This window comes from Microcaecilia unicolor, chromosome 11, assembly GCF_901765095.1.
Source record: "Microcaecilia unicolor chromosome 11, aMicUni1.1, whole genome shotgun sequence".
Classification (NCBI taxonomy): domain Eukaryota; kingdom Metazoa; phylum Chordata; class Amphibia; order Gymnophiona; family Siphonopidae; genus Microcaecilia; species Microcaecilia unicolor.
The window spans coordinates 206,128,426-206,147,327 of record NC_044041.1 but is presented as its reverse complement, the minus strand read 5'-3'; the positions used below and the strand labels follow the sequence as shown (position 1 = coordinate 206,147,327).

Below are 18,902 nucleotides of genomic sequence, written 5' to 3'. Positions count from 1 at the left end.
TAATATTTATTCATGAAGAAGTGGTCACCTTGCTGGGTGGGCTGGATGGACTGCTCAGGTGTCATTTACTGTGTTACTTTCCAGGGAAAATGTATAATGGTAGGCGCAGGTCTCTCGGGGTACGTTTTCCTACAGCAATAATCAATGCAAAAGCATCTCTGTACTTGACTTTGCATCAGTGTGGGCGGTTGGATTGTTGCTCCCACAGGGCACATCTGTCACTCTCTTCTGTGTATTTGTGACTATTTGATTGTGTCTCAGCTTTTCCACTCTGAATTTGCTCCATGTCTTGTGTGAAACACCTTTGGCCCTTATGTGCACTGTGTGTAACCCAGCACTGTATAACCTCACTGTCCTCCCAGACCCTCTCAACAGGTCCAAAAGCCCACGGTGCCCTCACTTTCAGAATGTTTAGTCTTTATTCACAGTGTACTGGGTTGTCCAGGACTCAGCACAGCTGCAGCAGAGACAGATTACAAGATGTTCATCAGTTTCTTAGTTTATACTGCCCAGTTCTCATCCTCTGCCTGCGTGATCCTTCATTACATCCTCCTCGGTCCCCACGGTTCTCATGGCTGACTGTTTCCAAGTCCAGCCTGCTAACAAGCTTATTCTTACTTACTTAAGAGCAAAAGAATAGCCATACTGGGTCAGACCAGTGGTCCATCTTGCCCAGTATCCTGCTTCTAGCAGTGGCCAATCCGGGTCACAAGTACTTGGCAGAAACCCAAATAGTAGTAACATTCTATGAACCTCAGAGTAGCAACATTCCCTATAAAATCTCAGAATAGCAACATTCCATGAACCCCAAAGAGTAACAACATTCCATATAGAATCTGAAAGAGTAGCAACATTCCATGAATCTCAGAGTAACAACATTCCATGAACCTCAAAGAGTAGCAACATTCCATATAGAATCTCAGAGGAGCAACATGCCATGAACCTCAAAGAGTAGCAACATTCCATATAGAATCTGAGTAGCAATATTCCATAAATCTCAGAGTAGCAACATTCCATATAGAATCTCAGAGTAGCAACATTCTATATAGAATCTCAGAGGAGCAACATGCCATGAACCTCAAAGAGTAGCAACATTCCATATAGAATCTGAGTAGCAATATTCCATAAATCTCAGAGTAGCAACATTCCATATAGAATCTCAGAGTAGCAACATTCTATATAGAATCTGAAAGAGTAGCAACATTCCATATAGAATCTGAGTTGCAACATTCCATGAACCTCAAAGAGTAACAACATTCCATATAATCTCAAAGAGTAGCAACATTCCATATAGAATCTCAAAAAATAGCAATATTCCATGAATCTCAAAGAGTAGCAATATTCCACGAATCTCAAAGAGTAACAGCATTCTATACAGAAACTCAGTCAACATTCCATGCTACCACTCCCAGGGCAAGCAGTGGCTTGAAGTCTGTTTGGTCCAGACGATGGTAGAACACCGGGGGGGGGGGGGGGGGGGGGATTTTCTAAGCTGTACTGAATAAATTGTCCTGTTTTAAAATTACTTTCCCTCAGTCTGACTAAATGTTTGCATGCTCTTCCATAACACACACATCCTGAGCAGAACTGTTGGAAGTGGCATGTCCGAAAACATGTTTAGTCATGGCAGACATAACATTTTCACAGACGTGCTCTAATTAACCCTCTTCAGACTATCCATCCAAATGAGCAGGTACAACATACAGAAGTACTTTATTTTCAGAGAAACTGTGCTTGAAAATTTGGGTAGGTAAAAGCACTCACATAATTCGCAGCCCAGTGGACTATTTGAAAATTGCTCTGCAAATGTATCGGAGTCTACAGGACTTTCCATCAATCACAGAAATGTCGCTGTGACTGGGGAACAGTTTAGTGTTCGTCACATTTAGGCAGTTTTCACTGGTGCCGGCTTTGTAAGGGTGTTTTTTTTTCTTTTTAAATTGCTGGTGGATTTATGCAAAACTTTGCCCGTTTTATTTGCAAAACTTTCAGTTATGCATTGGAAAAAAGGAAGTGATAAGAGGTAGAAAGTAGGACAAAAGCTTAATAATTCAGTGGTGAAACTCAGTGGCCAGATGTGTAAATTATATATCCAGTTGTCAGATGTAGCTGTGGCCATTTGAAGTTACCTGAAGATGTGCAAAGTGCCGCTGGAAATAAACATAACCTTATGTGGCCAGTTTTCAACGTCAGCCATGCTGTTTGGCATCCACTTCCTTATTCGTATTTGCTAAATGGAGCTGCTTCCAGCCGCTCTCTCTTTATTTCCCCGGTATAATCCTTGCAACCTTACAACTGCGATTAGCTTATCTGGGTTTTTAAAAGGCTTGGACAAGTTCCTGGAGGAAAAGTCCGTAGTTTGCTATTGAGACAGACATGGAGAAGCCACTGCTTGCCTTGAGATTGGCAGCATGGAATGTTGCTACTGTTTGGTATTCCGGAATCTTGTTAGTCTATGGGATTCTGGAATCTTGCTACTATATGGGATTCCAGAATCTTGTTAGTCTGTGGGATTCCGGAATGTTGCTACAGTTTGGGTTTCTGCCAGGTACTTGTGACCTGGATTGGCCACTGTTGGAAGCAGGATACTGGGCAGGATGGACCATTGGTGTGGCTTTTCTTATGTTCTTATGTAACCTCTCTCTCCTTCAGGGTTGATCCAGCCATCTTTAAATTTTGTTTTGTGTTCTTTGGAGACCTATCGGGCTCCTTCCTGCTCTGATCTTGCGAGAGTCTCCGAGCACTGCACCCGCCGTCCTTGGTAATAAGGATGCGATGTGTCTTATTGTCAGAGTACAGCAGAGTTTCATATCCAGCAATTTATAATTTTAGCTATATTCAGCTTTTCCTGTGATGTTCACTTTATTCTCTTAATTTGGCTCCTGAACTTTAGCCTCGGTGCAGCTAGAAGAGCCTCTGTTCTTTCCTTGCTCCCAGACTTGTAGGTGTTTAAGAGACAGCATTCCTGGGGGAGGAAAAGTACGCACACAGATGTTATTTTCAGCAAAATCAGGTGCAAGTGGCTTGTGCACTTTCCCTTTCAAAGTGGGGCAGAAGCAACATGTAAATCCCAGGCCCGGTGGACTTTGCAATTTACATGCAGACACTGCATTGACTTTGTCATCAGCACATCTTCGTTATTGCTTAAGGAGCAAATTTCAAACCACGGCATCACTTCGGTATTAGAATAGTGCTAATGACATTGGCTAAAAGCCCCGGGACGGGAGCTCCATTGCCTCTACCATGCACATTTTTTCTGCAAGCAGTTTTTTGTTTTATTACATTTGTACCCTGCGCTTTCCCACTCATGGCAGGCTCAATGCGGCTTACATGGGGCAATGGAGGGTTAAGTGACTTGCCCAGAGTCACAAGGAGCTGCCTGTGCCTGAAGTGGGAATTGAACTCAGTTCCTCAGGTCCAAAGTCCACCACCCTAACCACTAGGCCACTCCTCCACTGTTGCTACTATTTGAGATTCTACATGGAATGTTGCTATTCCACTAGCGAAGTCGGCCCTTGCAGATCACCAATGTGGCCGCGCAGGCTTCTGCGAGTCTGACGTCAGACTCACAGAAACAGAAGCCTGCGCAGCCTTCTACATGGAATGTTTTAGTGGAATAGCAACATTCCATGTGGAATCTCCAATAGTATCTATTTTATTTTTGTTACATTTGTACCCCGCGCTTTCCCACTCATGGCAGGCTCAATGCGGCTTACATGGGGCAATGGAGGGTTAAGTGACGCCCAGAGTCACAAGGAGCTGCCTGTGCCGGGAATCGAACTCAGTTCCTCACTTCCTCAGGACCAAAGTCCACCTCCCTAACCACTAGGCCACTCCTCCACTGTTGCTACTATTTGAGATTCTATTCCACTAGCAACATTCCATGTAGAAGTCAGCCCTTGCAGATCACCAATGTGGCCGCGCAGGCTTCTGCTTCTGTGAGTCTGACGTCACGTCAGACTCACAGAAACAGAAGCCTGCGCAGCCTTCTACATGGAATGTTTTAGTGGAATAGCAACATTCCATGTGGAATCTCCAATAGTATCTATTTTATTTTGTTACATTTGTACTCTGCGCTTTCCCACTCATGGCAGGCTCAATGCGGCTTACATGGGGCAATGGAGAGTTAAGTGACTTGCCCAGAGTCACAAGGAGGTGCCTTGCCCTTGCCCTGTAGACTTTGCATTATTTTCTTCCCCCTCTCAACTCACTTTACCTAGCTACGGCAGTAATGCACCAGGCTTCTTCCTGCCACTAGGTGTCAGCATTGCACAATAGCTATCAGTGTCTATTTCTCTGGGGCTGTGAGTTCCGACTTCATAGCTTCCACAGCTGCAGCCCTCTCAGGGAGTGGAGGAGCCCAGCTAGAAGCTAAACCCAGATCTTTCAAAAACCCTACCACTTGTGCATGGGGCTGATTTGAGTCCTGGACAACTTGGTGCACTTTGAATAATGACTGAGAATATGCACTGGAACGATTTGAGAGTAGGTCTCTGGCTACGCAGTGCACAGACACAGTACAATCATGGTGTTTGGTATTAAAAACCTGCTCCACATTCATATTACAGAGATAAAGACCAACACACAGCAGCTGAAATATTACCACTCGACTTGATTTATTAAATTAATATACTGCCTTATTGAAAAACATCTAAGCAGTGTACGGATCCAAAACGTATATGATACAATTAAAATCAATACGACCATCTGATCACTCAACCCAAAAGAATATACTCAAAGTACAGTGATAAGGTTTCTGACCCTCCCTCATTTCACTGCTTGGCCCACAGTGTCTAGAAAGAGCCGGGTTCTGAGTAATTTTCAGAAGTGAAATAGTTATTTTCATCCTGCAAACCGTGCATGAGATGATTGCGTGGGGAATAAACTCACTCTTCAAAGGGGCAAGCAAATGCATTGACAATTAAGGGGCATCTCTGGGAGTAAATGGGCTTGCACTAAACAAGTCATGTTCCTAGATAATCCCAGAACTCTTTATCAAAAGATTCAAATGCAAAGGAAAGTTTGTTTGTTGAATTTTGACCTCACCATAAGGGTAAGGAGTGGAGTATATGGACTTATTCCCTGTCACATCTTTGTTTCCTCATCTGGGATTTACCACCAGCTGTGTGTCAGTCTCCCACTGAGGTGCAGGAGCAGCAGGATAAGGACTGGAGTGGGATGGGGAATCCCAGACTGGAGCACCAGTATTGTTTTTACTAATGAAAAAGGTGCCTGGTACTCAAATGCTAGGCCACCCTTCAAGGGTGCGGTGATCACTGAGGAACCCACCCCACAATATCCAGGCCCCCCTGGAAACATTGACAGAATCTATGACAAGGCAGAATTGGTGTGTACAGCCTGAGCTCTTTCATTAAAACTTGGGGACCATGGGTCAATTTTAGCAAACAATGGAAAAGGTTCCGGCACTCAGTACCCACAAGCACCCCCTCAAAAAAAAGCCCTGGGTGTGCTAAACCTGGATACTGAGATCACACAGGAGAACTCCATAGGGAAGGGGCTAAGTATAGCAAAGTGGGTAATTTCAAGTGGAAGTCCGTAGACCATTATTAAATTGACTTGGGGAAAATCCACTATTTCTGGGGTAAGCAGTATAAAATGTTTTGTACTTTTTTGGGATCTTGCCAGGTACTTGTGGCCTGGATTGGCCACTGTTGGAAACAGGATGCTGGGCTTGATGGACCTTTGGTCTTTCCCAGAATGGCAATACTTATGTACTCTTATGAGGGAGGAAAGTGAGTAAAAATTTTTCTGTCAGAATGGAGGACCCATGAGCTGTAAGGGAGAAAAGATAGAGCAGGGTCCCTGCCCCACCCCCCACGCCTGCACAGAAGGCCTTATGGGTTCTTATCAATGACACTCAAGCAGCTGCAGTCTTTGGTTGGGCCGTTATGCTTCTGTATGTCTTGTGTGAGCCGCTTCTGATGTTGGCGTCCTGGGCTTTCCTTCTTGCACACTGGCTATGGCGGGGGCTGGGTCAGGTCTTTCGTTAACTCAGTTTGCCTTGCTCTGTCTTTCTGTTGCCTGCAGAGGAAGCGTCTCCGGTACTCGGACATGGATTTTGAGGTAAGTTGCCTTCCTTTCCTCTTCCTCAGTCTGTCAGAGGAAACTTTTGAGGCACTTGGTCTTGTCTCTCATCTTTACTTACCTTTGTGTCGAGACATTTCTGTAGTCAGATCGTCGTGGCTCTTTCTTCTTTCTAAGATTAGGACTGCAGTTGTATGTTCTGTGTTGTAGCTGATCGCAATAGTTAGCCGAAAAGCATGTTCTCATGGAGGGTTTATTAGAAGATGAGGTGAAAGCAGGACCCCCTTGACTCCTTGCTGTCCTGATGAAATCCCCTGAGGTCCTGGGTGCTGGAGCACTTTGCATCTCTAAGAGTTAAGGTCTCTTTTGATAGTTAGAAACATTGATTTTTGTTTGTGAGTAAACTTGAGTTATCCGGTGGCTCCAGACCACCAGGAACAGACAGAGCCAAAGAATGCACTGTGAATGGGGTGGGTGGGAGGTGGATGATAATTCAGTATGGTGGGGTGGAAAAGGGGGAAAGAATGCACTGTGGGTGAGGGGAGAGGAGATAGTGTTGCAGTGTGGTGGGGTAGGAGGGGGATGGTAATGCAGCAAAGTGGGGTGGGAGGGAGATGGTAATTCAATGTTGTGGGGTAGGAAAGGGGGAGAGAATGTGCTGTGAGGGTGGGAGGGGGATGGTATTGCAGTGTTCTGAGGTGGAGGAAGAGAGACTGCATCTTGGGGGGGGAGGATTTGGGAGGGGGATACTAATATGGTGGTATGGGGTGGGAGGGGGGTGGTAATGCAGTGTTCTGAGGTGGAGGAAGAGAGACTGCACCTTGGGGGGGGGGGAAGGATTTGGGAGGGGGGTACTAATGTGATGGGAAGGGGATGGTATTGCAGTGTTCTGAGGTGGAGGAAGAGAGACTGCACCTTGGGGGGGGGGGGGGGGGGGATTTGGGAGGGGGATGGTATTTGCAGCGTGCTGGGATGGTTACTAACGTTACGGCCCATCCTTTGCAGAAAGTGATGCACACAAGGAAGCGCCATTCCGAACTGTATCACGAGCTGAACCGCAAGTTCCATACTTTAGAGCGGTATCGGGAGGGCAGCAGAGACTCCAAGGTGAGGTCCCGGCCCGCTCAGTACCTACCGTAACCCAGTTCTTCCCCTCCCCACCCAGGCTCCCGGCTGCCTCTTCTTGTAAGTCCTGTTTCTTCGTTGCTTTTTGCAGAGAGATAAGCGCTGGAGCATCTCATCCGGAGGCGACAGGGGAACTTGCAGTGTAAGTGGCTCTTCAGATTTTGCATTTGGTACGAGTTACATTCTGACGCAGACGGTGGCCTTGAGTTCTTTAAACCAGACCTGGATGTTCAGTGGCAGCCACTGTCCAAGTACCAGCACTGCATTTCTGGAGAGTCAGCAACTTGCCAGGAGTCACCGGGCATCACCGATGTTAAGTAGGGCTCAGGGCCGACAAGGGTCCTCTCAGGGTCCAGTGCGGTGGTCTGTCTCTCTCCTGCTCCAGACGGGACCCGGGTGATTTTCTTCCTGACAGGAGCAGGACAGAGAAAACGGCACTGGGGAGAAGCAGACACAGGGCTTTGGGGCCTCTGGCTTGGCTTGCGGGGGTCCCTAGTCCCTGCCAGCAGAAGCCTGTCCTCCAGCGCTGTTCTCTGCTGCATTGCCTGCCCTGCTTTCCCCCTCACGCCACACATGCTCATTTTGATGCGTGATGTGAGAGAAAAAGCAGCTGCAGGGCAGGCAATGCGGCACAGAACAGCGCTGGAGGACAGGCTTCTGCTGGCAGGGACTGGGGACCCCCGCAAGCCAAGGTATGTGAAGTTGCGGCAGGAGGCAGGGAGGTGGGGCAAAATGTGCCCCCCACACTTTGGGCTCCGTCCTCCCTCCAAGTTTTGTGGTCTGGCTACACAGTGGTCTTGGGGGGGAGCAGGCCCAGCAGCGGTGGCCCTGTCCCGAGCCCGGCTTAGTCTCTCAGTGGCCCTGGCAGGGCTACCATTGAGATACCCAGGTGCCAGGGTAATAACTGTGCCCTGGCACTAACCATGACCGTCTACCCGAATAATTTGCTGCAATTGAATATCCTCTGCAGCCCAATTAATTCACTTTGAATTTTCACCGCCAAATTCATTGGAGGGTGATGTGACTTGCCCAAGAATTAATGGGGCACCGTTAGGAGAAGCAGGATTTGAGCCCTGGTTCACAGCCCACAGCTCTCATCACTAGTGAGCCTGCTTGTGCAGGGAAAGGTGAGGTTAAGCCCAGAGAAAGGGGATGTGACAACTTGTGATACTTTCTAAACATGCCTTGTGGTTACTGCTGAAACTTAGGGATGCAGAACTCCTGTCTTGTTTCCTCTCCAGTGCCCCAGATCATCACTGCCTGTTTATGTGAGAGATTGGGCAAGTCGTTTCACCCTCACCTCTGGTGTTTGTGTCCTGGGCTTTTGGGCGGGAGGAGAACCCTCACAGTCTCATGCAGTTGGTCTCTCCTACATTTGTATACCTTTCCTTATTCCTTTCATCTCTGTGACAGACTCCCAGATGTAGCATACAGATGGTGCAATGCAGTGTTCCCAGTATACAGATGTTTGCTTGCACTGGAATTCCCAGTTTCAGTGGGGCTGGAGCTCTGATGGACTTGGTCTTCATAGTAAAGCTTTGGTTACTGGTCCGTTCCTTGTTTCTCCCTCTCCTACAGGAGAAGACCAGTCCCCAGCAGCGAGCCTGGGAAAGGTTCAGAGCTACACCCCCTGACCCCCTGATACCACCAGAGAGACTGGAACTGCATTGTGGAGGAGATTGGGGACAACCCTCCATCTCTATGGACCTATCTGACGGGGACTTCCAGACAGAGGTGTAACAAGACTTTCCGTCAACATAATTGCAGGGTACACAGATATCAGATGTATCTCCACAAGGCCACTTGGAGAATGAAGGGAAGAAAGCGTTTTTTTTTTCTTCCACATTCCTAGTGGGAAATGTGTGAAGCTCCCGGAGAAGAGACCCTGGGCCTGGCCTGGGAGGGAGACTTCCGAAGGAGCTCTCTGATCTGCTTGTGTGAATGTTTGTCACGATGGGACACATTTCTAAATATTACACAGACACACCAAATATACTCTGCTACATGCACCCAAAAACACAACACATGCAGTCGCCCACTCAAAAAACACACCATGTACACATAGTATACACACACACACACGAGACACAAGACATATGTGCAGACAGACACTCACATGCACACACTCACCCCCCCACACACATATACAGCAGACACAGTACCCGCTGCGGCACATGCTCACACGGATGAGGTGTACCGCTTGCTCCTTTTCTCCTCGGTGCATCCGCTGCTGTGAGAGGGGCAGATGGAGGGTGATATTTTGTGTCCTGGAATTAACGCACAGGGGAAAACTACTCAGTGTTTGATTCTTTCTCTTTTTTTCTTTTTCTAAATGAAATCTTTTTACTGCGAGATCTTTGCCTGGCTAACGTCTGTGGTCCTACAGCCAGGATATGTGTTCTCTCCATCCCAGCCTAAGGTCCAGTGCCGTCCTGTGTTATACATGATCTTTCACGTCCTTACCCCCATAGGACCCCAGGAGAGTGCTCTATCCCGTCCTTTCACCCCTACAGCTTCTGTCCCATGAAGGGAAGGGACTGGCTCCCTCCCTCTTACGTCCGATCTCCCCCTTCATTGGAAGAGGACAGACTTGTTTCATTCCCACACGTCCCTCTGAAAGAGACTCCGGAGCTCTGACAGTGGGAGGCTGGAGGTTCGGAGGCTGCATTGACATTCCCTGTCTGCTGCTCCAGGATGACGGATACCATCTTAACCTTCTATTCAATTATTTCCTTCAAGGAAACGCTCTGGCGGGAGCTGGAAATTATATGTATGTCCTTTGCTGGTGGGGTTCTGGGGACAGAGGGTGACACTCTTGGGACATAAAACTGTATTTACAGATGTTTTGGACCCAGTGACAGCAGAATCATGAATAACTGAGACATGGGGCGGGGGGGGGGGGGGGTTTAATTATATTACTACTTTGTTTAAAAGAAAGAATTAAATAAAAAGAAGACTTTTGAATTTGAGAGTTGTCAATGTTCTGTTGTGGATTGGAAGCTAATTAATAGATAGACAACAGAGAGTAGGGTTAATTGGCCAATTCGCTCAATGGAGGAAGGTGAATAGTGGAGGTCCACAAGGATCTGTACTATATTTGTAAATGATCTGGAATTGGGACTAATGAGGAAGGTGATTAAATTTGTAGATGACACAAATCTATCCAAAGTTGCTCAGATGGGTGCGTGGACTGTGAACAATTGCAAGAAGACCTTGGGAAGTAATTTCTTGGTATCTAGTGGCACCCCTCCCCCTCTCCCAGGTCCTCCCGACCCCCTCCTCCGGTCATAACTTAAAAGAGGTAGAAGCAGTGCTCACTCACTTCTGCCCCCCCCCCCCCCAGTGCTGCCATCTTGGAACCAAGGATTTTTTTTAAGTGGTGGGGAGGGTGTTGGGCCAGGAATTTTGAACTGGGGGTGTGTCTCCCTTCTGATGCATCTCTTTCTTCCCCTGTACCTTAAAATCATCTGCAGTCTTTGCCCAGGCAGTGCCAGCGGCACTCATAGGCTGCCTGCCACCGGCATTGGGGCTTCCTGTCTGAAATGAATGGAAATGGAATAGTACAATACAGGACCTGAGAGAGTATGATTTTACTAGACTGCTAGATGTGGTGTACTTAAAGGCTCATTTTCAAAGCACATAGACTTACGAAGTTCCATAGGTTATTATGTAACTTAGTAATGTGTTTTGAAAATGAGCCTCGTATTCACTTATGTGAAGCTGTGTCAAAGGCTTTGCTAAAATCAAGTGACGGGATTTGAAACATTGAGTGGAAAGTGACAACAGGTAATGGTGAATGGAATTTGCTCTGAGGGAAGGGATAACGTTACCTGTGGTGCAAAGGATTGGGTTTTGCACTGGTTCTTTTAAAATATTTTTGCAAGTGATATTGCGGAAGGGCTGTCTGGCAAGTTTTGCCTCTTTGCAGATGATACTATAGGGGCTCATTTTCAAAGCTTCGAAAATACGCCTCTATCTGCAACAGGGTAGATACCTCTGATGGTGCGGATAATATGAGGAGGAATCCAATGAAGCATAGAGAATGCTCTAGAATTTGGCAGGTAAGATTGAATTCTGAAAAGTTCAGGGGTCATGCATTTGGGTTGCAACAACCCAAGGGAGCAGGAAGTGAAGTACCTCCTTACACAAAAGGATGTGATTGTATGGGATGATCTACCAAACAGGTAGAAAAGGCAAAGACCAGAGGGAGAGGAAAGGCCAGTAAGAAAAAGGAGGTGATGCAGCCCCTGTGCAAGACTCTGGTGAGACCTCATTTAGAATATTGTGTACAATTCTGGAGACCCCCATCTTCAAAAAGATATACATAGGATGGAGTCGGTCCAGATGGAGGCTACTAAAATGGTCAGTGGTCTTAGTCATAAAGCGTATGGAGTCAGACTTAAGGATCTCGATATTTATACTTTGCAAGAAAGGCAAGAGAGAGGAGATGTGATAGAGACATTTAAATCAATGCTCAGGAGGCGATTCTCTTTCAATTGAAATGAAGCTCTGGAACAAGGGGTCATAGGATGAAGGTGAAAGGGGACTCAGAAGTAAGCTGAGGAAATACTTCCTGGAAAGAGTAGTGAATTCATGGAATGACCTCCCAGTGGAGGGAATTCAAGAAAGCTTGGGACAAATATTTTAGGAGAGAGGAAGGGATAGTTGATGGCAGGGGAGGGTCCTATGCTCTTCTATCTGCTGTCATTTTCTCTGTTTGCAAACGTGTGCCTGACAGCAGAGAGATTTCCTTAGCACAGAGGATGATGGTAAAAGCCAGGAAGAGCCACAGCCAAAGTTCGAGTAAGGTTGGCAAAGGTAAGCAGGCAGATTTAGCGGACATAACGTTTCTTAACAACAGAACAGTCTTTAAAATGAATGGCTTGCTTTTCTCCATTTCACTCAGGGCACACCCTCAGTCTGTGTCTGTTATCAGTGCACCCAGCTTCCCCCCCCCCCCCCACCCACTCCTCTTTTACAAATGCACTGTTACATTCAGAATGAAGCTTTTTCCGTGGAAGGGCTACCAGACTCTAACCCGGAGGGATATAGCATGAACATTTGGTGCAATCTTTGTAATAATCTCTCCCATCTGTACACCGCTAGCATCAGGTCACAGTGATTGGGGATAAACAGCTCCCATTGGGCAGCTAAAAGACAAAATGAATATTTTTACTACCATAGGGCCAAAGCTGACTGACTGAGCCAGACCTGTAGATTGGAGTCCATTGGTATGCCAGAGGGCTTTGCTGCACATAGCTTGGGCACCATATGCCCACATCTGTGATCAGTGTGGAAGACTAGTCGTGCTCTGAATTTCTGGTTTCTGTTGCCGGGCTGGACTCCTTGCACAGTAAAAGCATTTTAGAGTCTTGAGAGGTGTTTGTTGAATACCCAGTGAAGGTGCTTTAATTATGGCTCCGCAGCTTGGAGGGAAAAGGGGAAGAGAAGGGCTGGAGAAGTGTGAGGAGGGGGAATAGACAGGGGTTCTCAACACAGACCTCAGGTCACACTCAGCCAGTCGGGTTTTCAGGATATCCATAATGAATAAGCATGAGATAAATTTGCATGCCCTACCTCCATTGCATGCAAATCTATCTCTTGAGTGTTCATTGTGGGCATCCTGAAAACCTGACTGGCAAGGTGAGCCCCGAGGATTGGGTTGAGAACCGCTGAACTAGAGGAATGGTGATCCGGAGAGGCTGGAGGAAATGAAGAGAGAGGATAAAGAAGGGATAAGGTGAATGGGAGGAAGGATGGAGAGTAATGGAGGAAAGGAGGGGTGACGATAGGGGGAAGCAGGGTGATTTTGCTGACTGACTGGGGCATGTGCTTCAGTGCTGAGTCCCCAGCTTGGAGGAATAGGGATGGGGAAGGAGCGAGAGGGGACTTTTGTGCATTTGCTGAATTAATAAATTGATGGAGAAAACAATTAGAGGACCCCTTCGCTGTATCTCCAAATTAAACCAAAGGCTGTAAAATCAGTGATCATAAATCTAGTGGGTTGGAAATCCCAAATAAATTCCTCAGTCCTCCTCCTGTGCTGTGTCTGCTGCAGCCTCCCTGGATCCAGAGATTCCTCTGCCCTTTTCCCTCCTCCCCTTCACCTGTTCCCTTTGCACATTGGATACGTGTGGCTGGTTTCTTGCCTGCACATTTCACTGGAGAGCAATTACAGCCACCTCTTGAATACCAAAAAAACCCAAATCCATTTGCAGAGAGATAGTGGTTTTTCCTTTTGACTCTGTAATAGGCCTGAAATGGCTCCGCTAGTGTCAGAGAGGGGTGGGGGATGCAGGTCAATTAAATTCAGTTGTGGAATAGGAGGGTGAAGAGACACCCAAGTCCTCTGGTAAGATGGGGGGGGGGACACAATGGGGTGAGGACAGAGATACAGAGAGCAGGGGAAGAAGAGGACAGATAGAGCCTGAGAAGCGACGGGGCAGAAATCCTCTGTGCCTTCATGGGATCTGGATGGGTGTGGGCTACAGACCACGGGCAACTGCCAGTCAATAGTCGCTGAACTTAGTCTCCAGGATGGCCTGTGAGCTCAGAGAAGCTGGCAGGATCTGGACCTTTGGTACAGATCTCATTCTATCAGAAGGTGTCCTGTAGGCTTTGGACATTGTGTGTCACCTCAGAGGAAGCGAAATGTCAGCTTGATCCCAGCTAGACCCGAGTTGGGAGAGTTTGTTGTGCAAATATACTATATGTAGGGCCATGGGGCTTCTTTGGTGGGTCTGTCACTGTATTTGCATCCTCTCCCCCCCTCAGCCTGAAAGGATGAGCCTCGGAAGGAGAGACCCCTGCAGAGGACAGAAACAGAGAGACACAAACATTGCAAACAGTCCAAGCTGAAAGGAGATGATTACTGAAGCCTTTTCAGGCTGGTTTATCTGGTACTAAGCAGATTTTTTTCAGAATCCAAGTATACTGAAATGTATCAGACCTGCAGAGTGCCCTGCAAAGAACAAGAACATGATTCAGACCCAGAGATCCCCCCCCCCCCAAACAAAATGAGAACATGTCCAAGACCCAGAGACCCTGGCACAGAGTAAAAATATGCCTGAGACCATGGCTCAGATTAGGATATTTCTGGAACAGATGAAAAATATGTCTCAAGCCCAGAGACCCCCAGTACAGAGAGAACATGTCTGAGATCCAGAGACTCCCAGCACAGAGCGAGAACATATCAGATCCAGAGACACCCCCCCTGCTCAGTGTGAGAACAGACCTTGGACCTCACAGGTCCTAACCCCCCCCCCCCCCCTGCGGCCCCGCCTCATTGTTACAAGCTAACGGGCAAGTGAAACAAGGGCTTCATTTTTTATTTACAGGTTAAAAGTTGATGAAGGAGCCTTGGAGGGGCCGGTGAGAGCAGTTCATCAGAAGCCTCTGCATCCTGAAATTCATGGCCGTGGAACTCGTTGCCAGAGGATGTGGTATCAGCAGTTACTGTATCTTGGTATAAAAAAGGTTTGAACAAGTTCCTGGAGGAAAAGGCCATAGTCTGCTATTGAGATGGGGCAAGCCACTGCTTGTCTCTGGAATCAGCAGCTGGAATCTTGCTTCTATTTGGGATTCTGCCAGGTACTTCTGAGCTGGATTTGCCACTGTTGAAAGATGGAAACTGGGCTAGATGGACCATTGGTCTGACCCACTATGGCTATTATTATTATTATTATTTGTTGCATTTGTATCCCACATTTCCCCACCTTTTTGCAGGCTCAATGTGGCTTACATAGTACCGTTAACGGCGTTAGCCGATTCCGGTCTGAACAAATACATGGTGTGAATGAATACAAGGTGATATTGTGGTAGATAAGGTACATGTATGGTAGGTACAATTGGGGGGACCTTAGGGAGGGACGAGGAGTCAGGTAATGTCCATTACGTTCTTTGGTTACATTATGTCCAGGTAGAGGTCACCCTGCTTCTGTCTGTGCATCTCTTCATGGGGACATGGAATCGTCTGTACAGAATCCGCCTTCTGCCCTTGCTTCCTCTATGATGCTTAATAATGATAATAATAATAAAATGTATTTATAATCCACATTAACAAACAGTTCTAAGCGCAGAACAACGTACATACACAGTAGAATAAACAGCAAAGTGTCAAAAACATTACAAATTGACTTACAATGTCATTATAAAAGCGAAACCTAAAATTACAGCTATCAGTACAGACAGAATAAAACCTAATTATTCCTACATCCCAAACACTTGCTGAACGAAATAAGTCTTAAATCCTTTCTTAAATTGCTTTGGTGCCATGTCCCAGATCTCTGTGGCTTCTTTATTATGTGGCGGTAAGGCTGGGGTTGCTTGATGTTGTGGATGAGACCCCCTTCTTCTGAGGATTTCTCTCGGTGTTGCTAACTTGGCTTCTTGGCCTCTGAAATGAAATTACTCCTCTTTGCTTTAAGCTGTCCCTTGTGTCTCTTCTCTAGTCACAGCATTTCCTGACAAAAATCAGACCAAAGAGTTATTTACAAGCAAAGGCATATTGCTGCCATTTTTCTGGAATTCTTCACTCTGGATTTTTTTTGGAGGGGCTTCAATCCCATTTAGCTGGAGAGTAGCCGGAGTTTCTATACTGTAAAGAGAAGGGATGAAGGCCTTCTGCTGCCCTTGACAGATCAGATTCCATTTCTGATGTGTGACTTACCTGTGGTTCTTTTCAAAGCCTCTGGCTCTGTGGCCTCATAAAGATGTCACTAAATGTCATCTCAGAAGCAAGAACAATAATATCAGGGTTTAAAATGGCCTGAGCCTGCAGAAACAGGGAGGAGGCAGTGCCTGACGCCTAGAAGTAAGCCGTTTATCAGTGGCCGTCTCAGACCTGGTGATAAAGCTTTCTGTACAGCTGCTCAGGGATAAAGGATGGGGTCAGGCTGTCACTTGTAGTCTTTCCCTCCAGATTTTCATGCTCCATCAGTGCAGATAGATGCAGCTTCAGCGCATGGGTCTGGGAATAACAGCTCAGATGATAATCTTAGGGCTTCATGCATTATGGGGATCATTTCATCAAATGCTTTTTGCTTTCTGTTAAATATGCAGAAAATGGATCTTATTTTTCACCGTTCAGAACGCTGCTGCTCGTCTCATCTTCCATCAGAACCGACATGCCCATATCACCCCTCTCCTCAAGTCACTTCACTGGCTCCCGATCAGGTACCGCATACAGTTCAAGCTTCTCCTACTTACCTACAAATGCACTCGATCTGCAGCCCCTCCTTACCTCTCTACCCTCATCTCCCCTTATGTTCCTACCCGAAACCTCTGCTCACAGGTCAAATCCCTCCTCTCAGCACCCTTCTCCTCCACCGCCAACTCCAGGCTCCGCCCTTTCTGCCTCACCCTATGCTTGGAATAAACTCCCTGAACCCATACACCAAGCCCCCTCCCTGCCCATCTTCAAATCCTTACTCAAAACCCACCTCTTCAATGTCGCTTTCGGCACATAACCTTTATACCTCCATTCAGGATATCTAGACTGCCCCAACTTGTCATTTCATCCTTTAGATTGTAAGCTCCTTTGAGCAGGGACTGGCCTTCTTTGTGAAACTGTACAGTGCTGTGTAACCCTAGTAGCGCTTTAGAAATGTTAAGTAGTAGTAGTAGTACATACAACCTTGTGCAATTTTTAAGGTGCACTGAAAAGTGGCCCTGGGTTTTTTTTTTCATAATCTAGGTTTAGGGTGTTCCTGGAGACTGTGAGCAGAGCAGGGATGGCCTTACAACATAAGGGTTGCCCTACTGGCTCAGACCAAAGGTCCTTCAAGCCCAATATCCGGTTTCAAACCGTGGTTATTCCAGTTCAAGTAATAGTGCCTTTCCCCAGGTCTTCCTTAATGGTTTGTGAACTTTTCCTCCAGGAATTTGTCCAAACCTTTTGTAAACTTAGCTACATTAACTGCTTTTGCCACTTGCTTCGACAATGAATTCCAGAGCTTAATTACACGTTGAGTGAAGAAATATTTTCTCCAATTTTTAAAAATGAATTACAATGTAATGTCATAGAGTGTCTCTAAGTCTTTGTACTTTTAGGAAGACTAAGTGAACAATCAATTTGCATTAACCCAGATTTTATAGACCTTCCCTCAGCCATCTATTCTCCAAACTGAAGAGCCCTAACCTCTTTAGCCTTTCCTCAAATGGAAGTCATTACCCTTCTCTCTAACTTTTCTAATTCTGCAGAATACTCAAGGTGCGGCCCTCACCCTGGAGCGATACAGAGGCATTATGGTATCTTTCGTTTTATTCTGTTTACCTGCTACAAGTTGCCCTGTTGGAAATTGTGTGTTGGTAACATCACACACCACATCAGGGTGCCCCTGGCTGAACATAACTATTGTCTTAATAAGCAGGATATTGGAAGCTGCAATGATTTTGCATTGTGTAGGACAGCGCCATGATGGTTTTTATTTGTGCTGTACAACTATTGATCACATAATGGCTAGTTTATGAAGCAAAGATGGATTTTCTGTCTCAATAAAAGGAAGGTGAATGATCTGAATAATTTACATTAACTGGAAGCAGGTTGATATGATTTTCCAACAAAGTCCTTGTATGGTCAATTGAATCCTAAGTTACTAAAAATGTCAGAACCCCACCGATTGTTCATATAGGTTTGTAATTTGTACCCTGCCTTTACCCAAGTTGTTTTGTACCAATAAAAATAGAAATGGATTAAGTGGTAGAGTTTTTGACTGATCGCATTGGTGTTCAGTGGAATATTTTTGATGTTGCATGATAAGCCCGTTGGCTGATTCCTGTTTTTGGCTATTTAAACTGACTTTCAGTTGAGTCTAGGACTCTAAGCACAAGAGGTATGTTGTCTCCATTTTGAATAGCGTACACTTGAAGTGAAGTCTCCTTTGGAGCAACAGAGGACTCATCAGGATTTAAACTGAGAGAATTTGCTATTTATGACTAGAGAGCTGTGTGGAAAATGCTGGAATTAAGTGCACAAACATTTTAAAGGATTAAGACACTGCAATTTAAGATAATACTAGGAGATTTTAATTCACAGCCCATTCAGTTAAATTTATTAATTTTTCATACCCTATCGGCAGTGTTTTGGGATGTAATGCAGTGATATGCCACTGTTACCATACATTTTTCCATCTCTGTGAGTAACACTGTCATCGTCCCAGTTCCCTCTGTTTGGAGTCTCTGACCCCTTTCTCTCTTCCATGGACATCCAAAGTATTGTTAAAATGTGCTGTTCTTTGTTTATAACATCACTAAACCTTTCCCTTCCTTTCCGAAAATGATAACAAAACCCTTATCTTATCTACACTGTCATCACCTCTCACTTCCACTCCAAATGGCAGATGAAATTTAATGTGGACTGATGCACATTGGGAAGAACAATCCAATTCATAGTTACCTGATACTAAGGTCCACCTTGAGGGTCAGCACCCCTAAAATAAATCTAGGTGTAATTGTAGACAATGCACTGAAATCTTCTGCCCAGTGTGTGGCAGCGGTGGCCTAAAAAGCAAACAGGATGCTAGAAATTATTAGGAAAGGGATGGTAAATAAGAGCGAGAATACTCTAATGCCTCTGTATTGTTCCATGGTGTGACCTTACCTTGAGTACTGCGTTCAGTTTTGGTCGCCGTAACTCAAAAAAGATATAGCAGAATTAGAAAGGGCTCAAAGAAGAGCGACCAAAATGATAAAGGGGATGGAACTCCTCTTGTATGAGGAAAGGCTAAAGAGGT

At 46.0% G+C, this 18,902-nt stretch overlaps 1 protein-coding gene across 1 annotated transcript in view; it reads left to right on the top strand.

The window, feature by feature from the left end:
- Positions 1 to 10,045, top strand: part of ADGRB2 (adhesion G protein-coupled receptor B2) — a 150,802-nt gene extending 140,757 nt beyond the window's left edge. Inside the window, exons 27-30 of the mRNA XM_030219619.1 lie at positions 6,049 to 6,084; positions 7,051 to 7,152; positions 7,262 to 7,312; positions 8,749 to 10,045. Of these exons, the coding sequence (XP_030075479.1) occupies positions 6,049 to 6,084; positions 7,051 to 7,152; positions 7,262 to 7,312; positions 8,749 to 8,910 (351 nt within the window). The 3' untranslated portion in view covers positions 8,911 to 10,045. The remainder of the gene's footprint in view (positions 1 to 6,048; positions 6,085 to 7,050; positions 7,153 to 7,261; positions 7,313 to 8,748) is intronic.
- Positions 10,046 to 18,902: the final 8,857 nt, after the last annotated feature.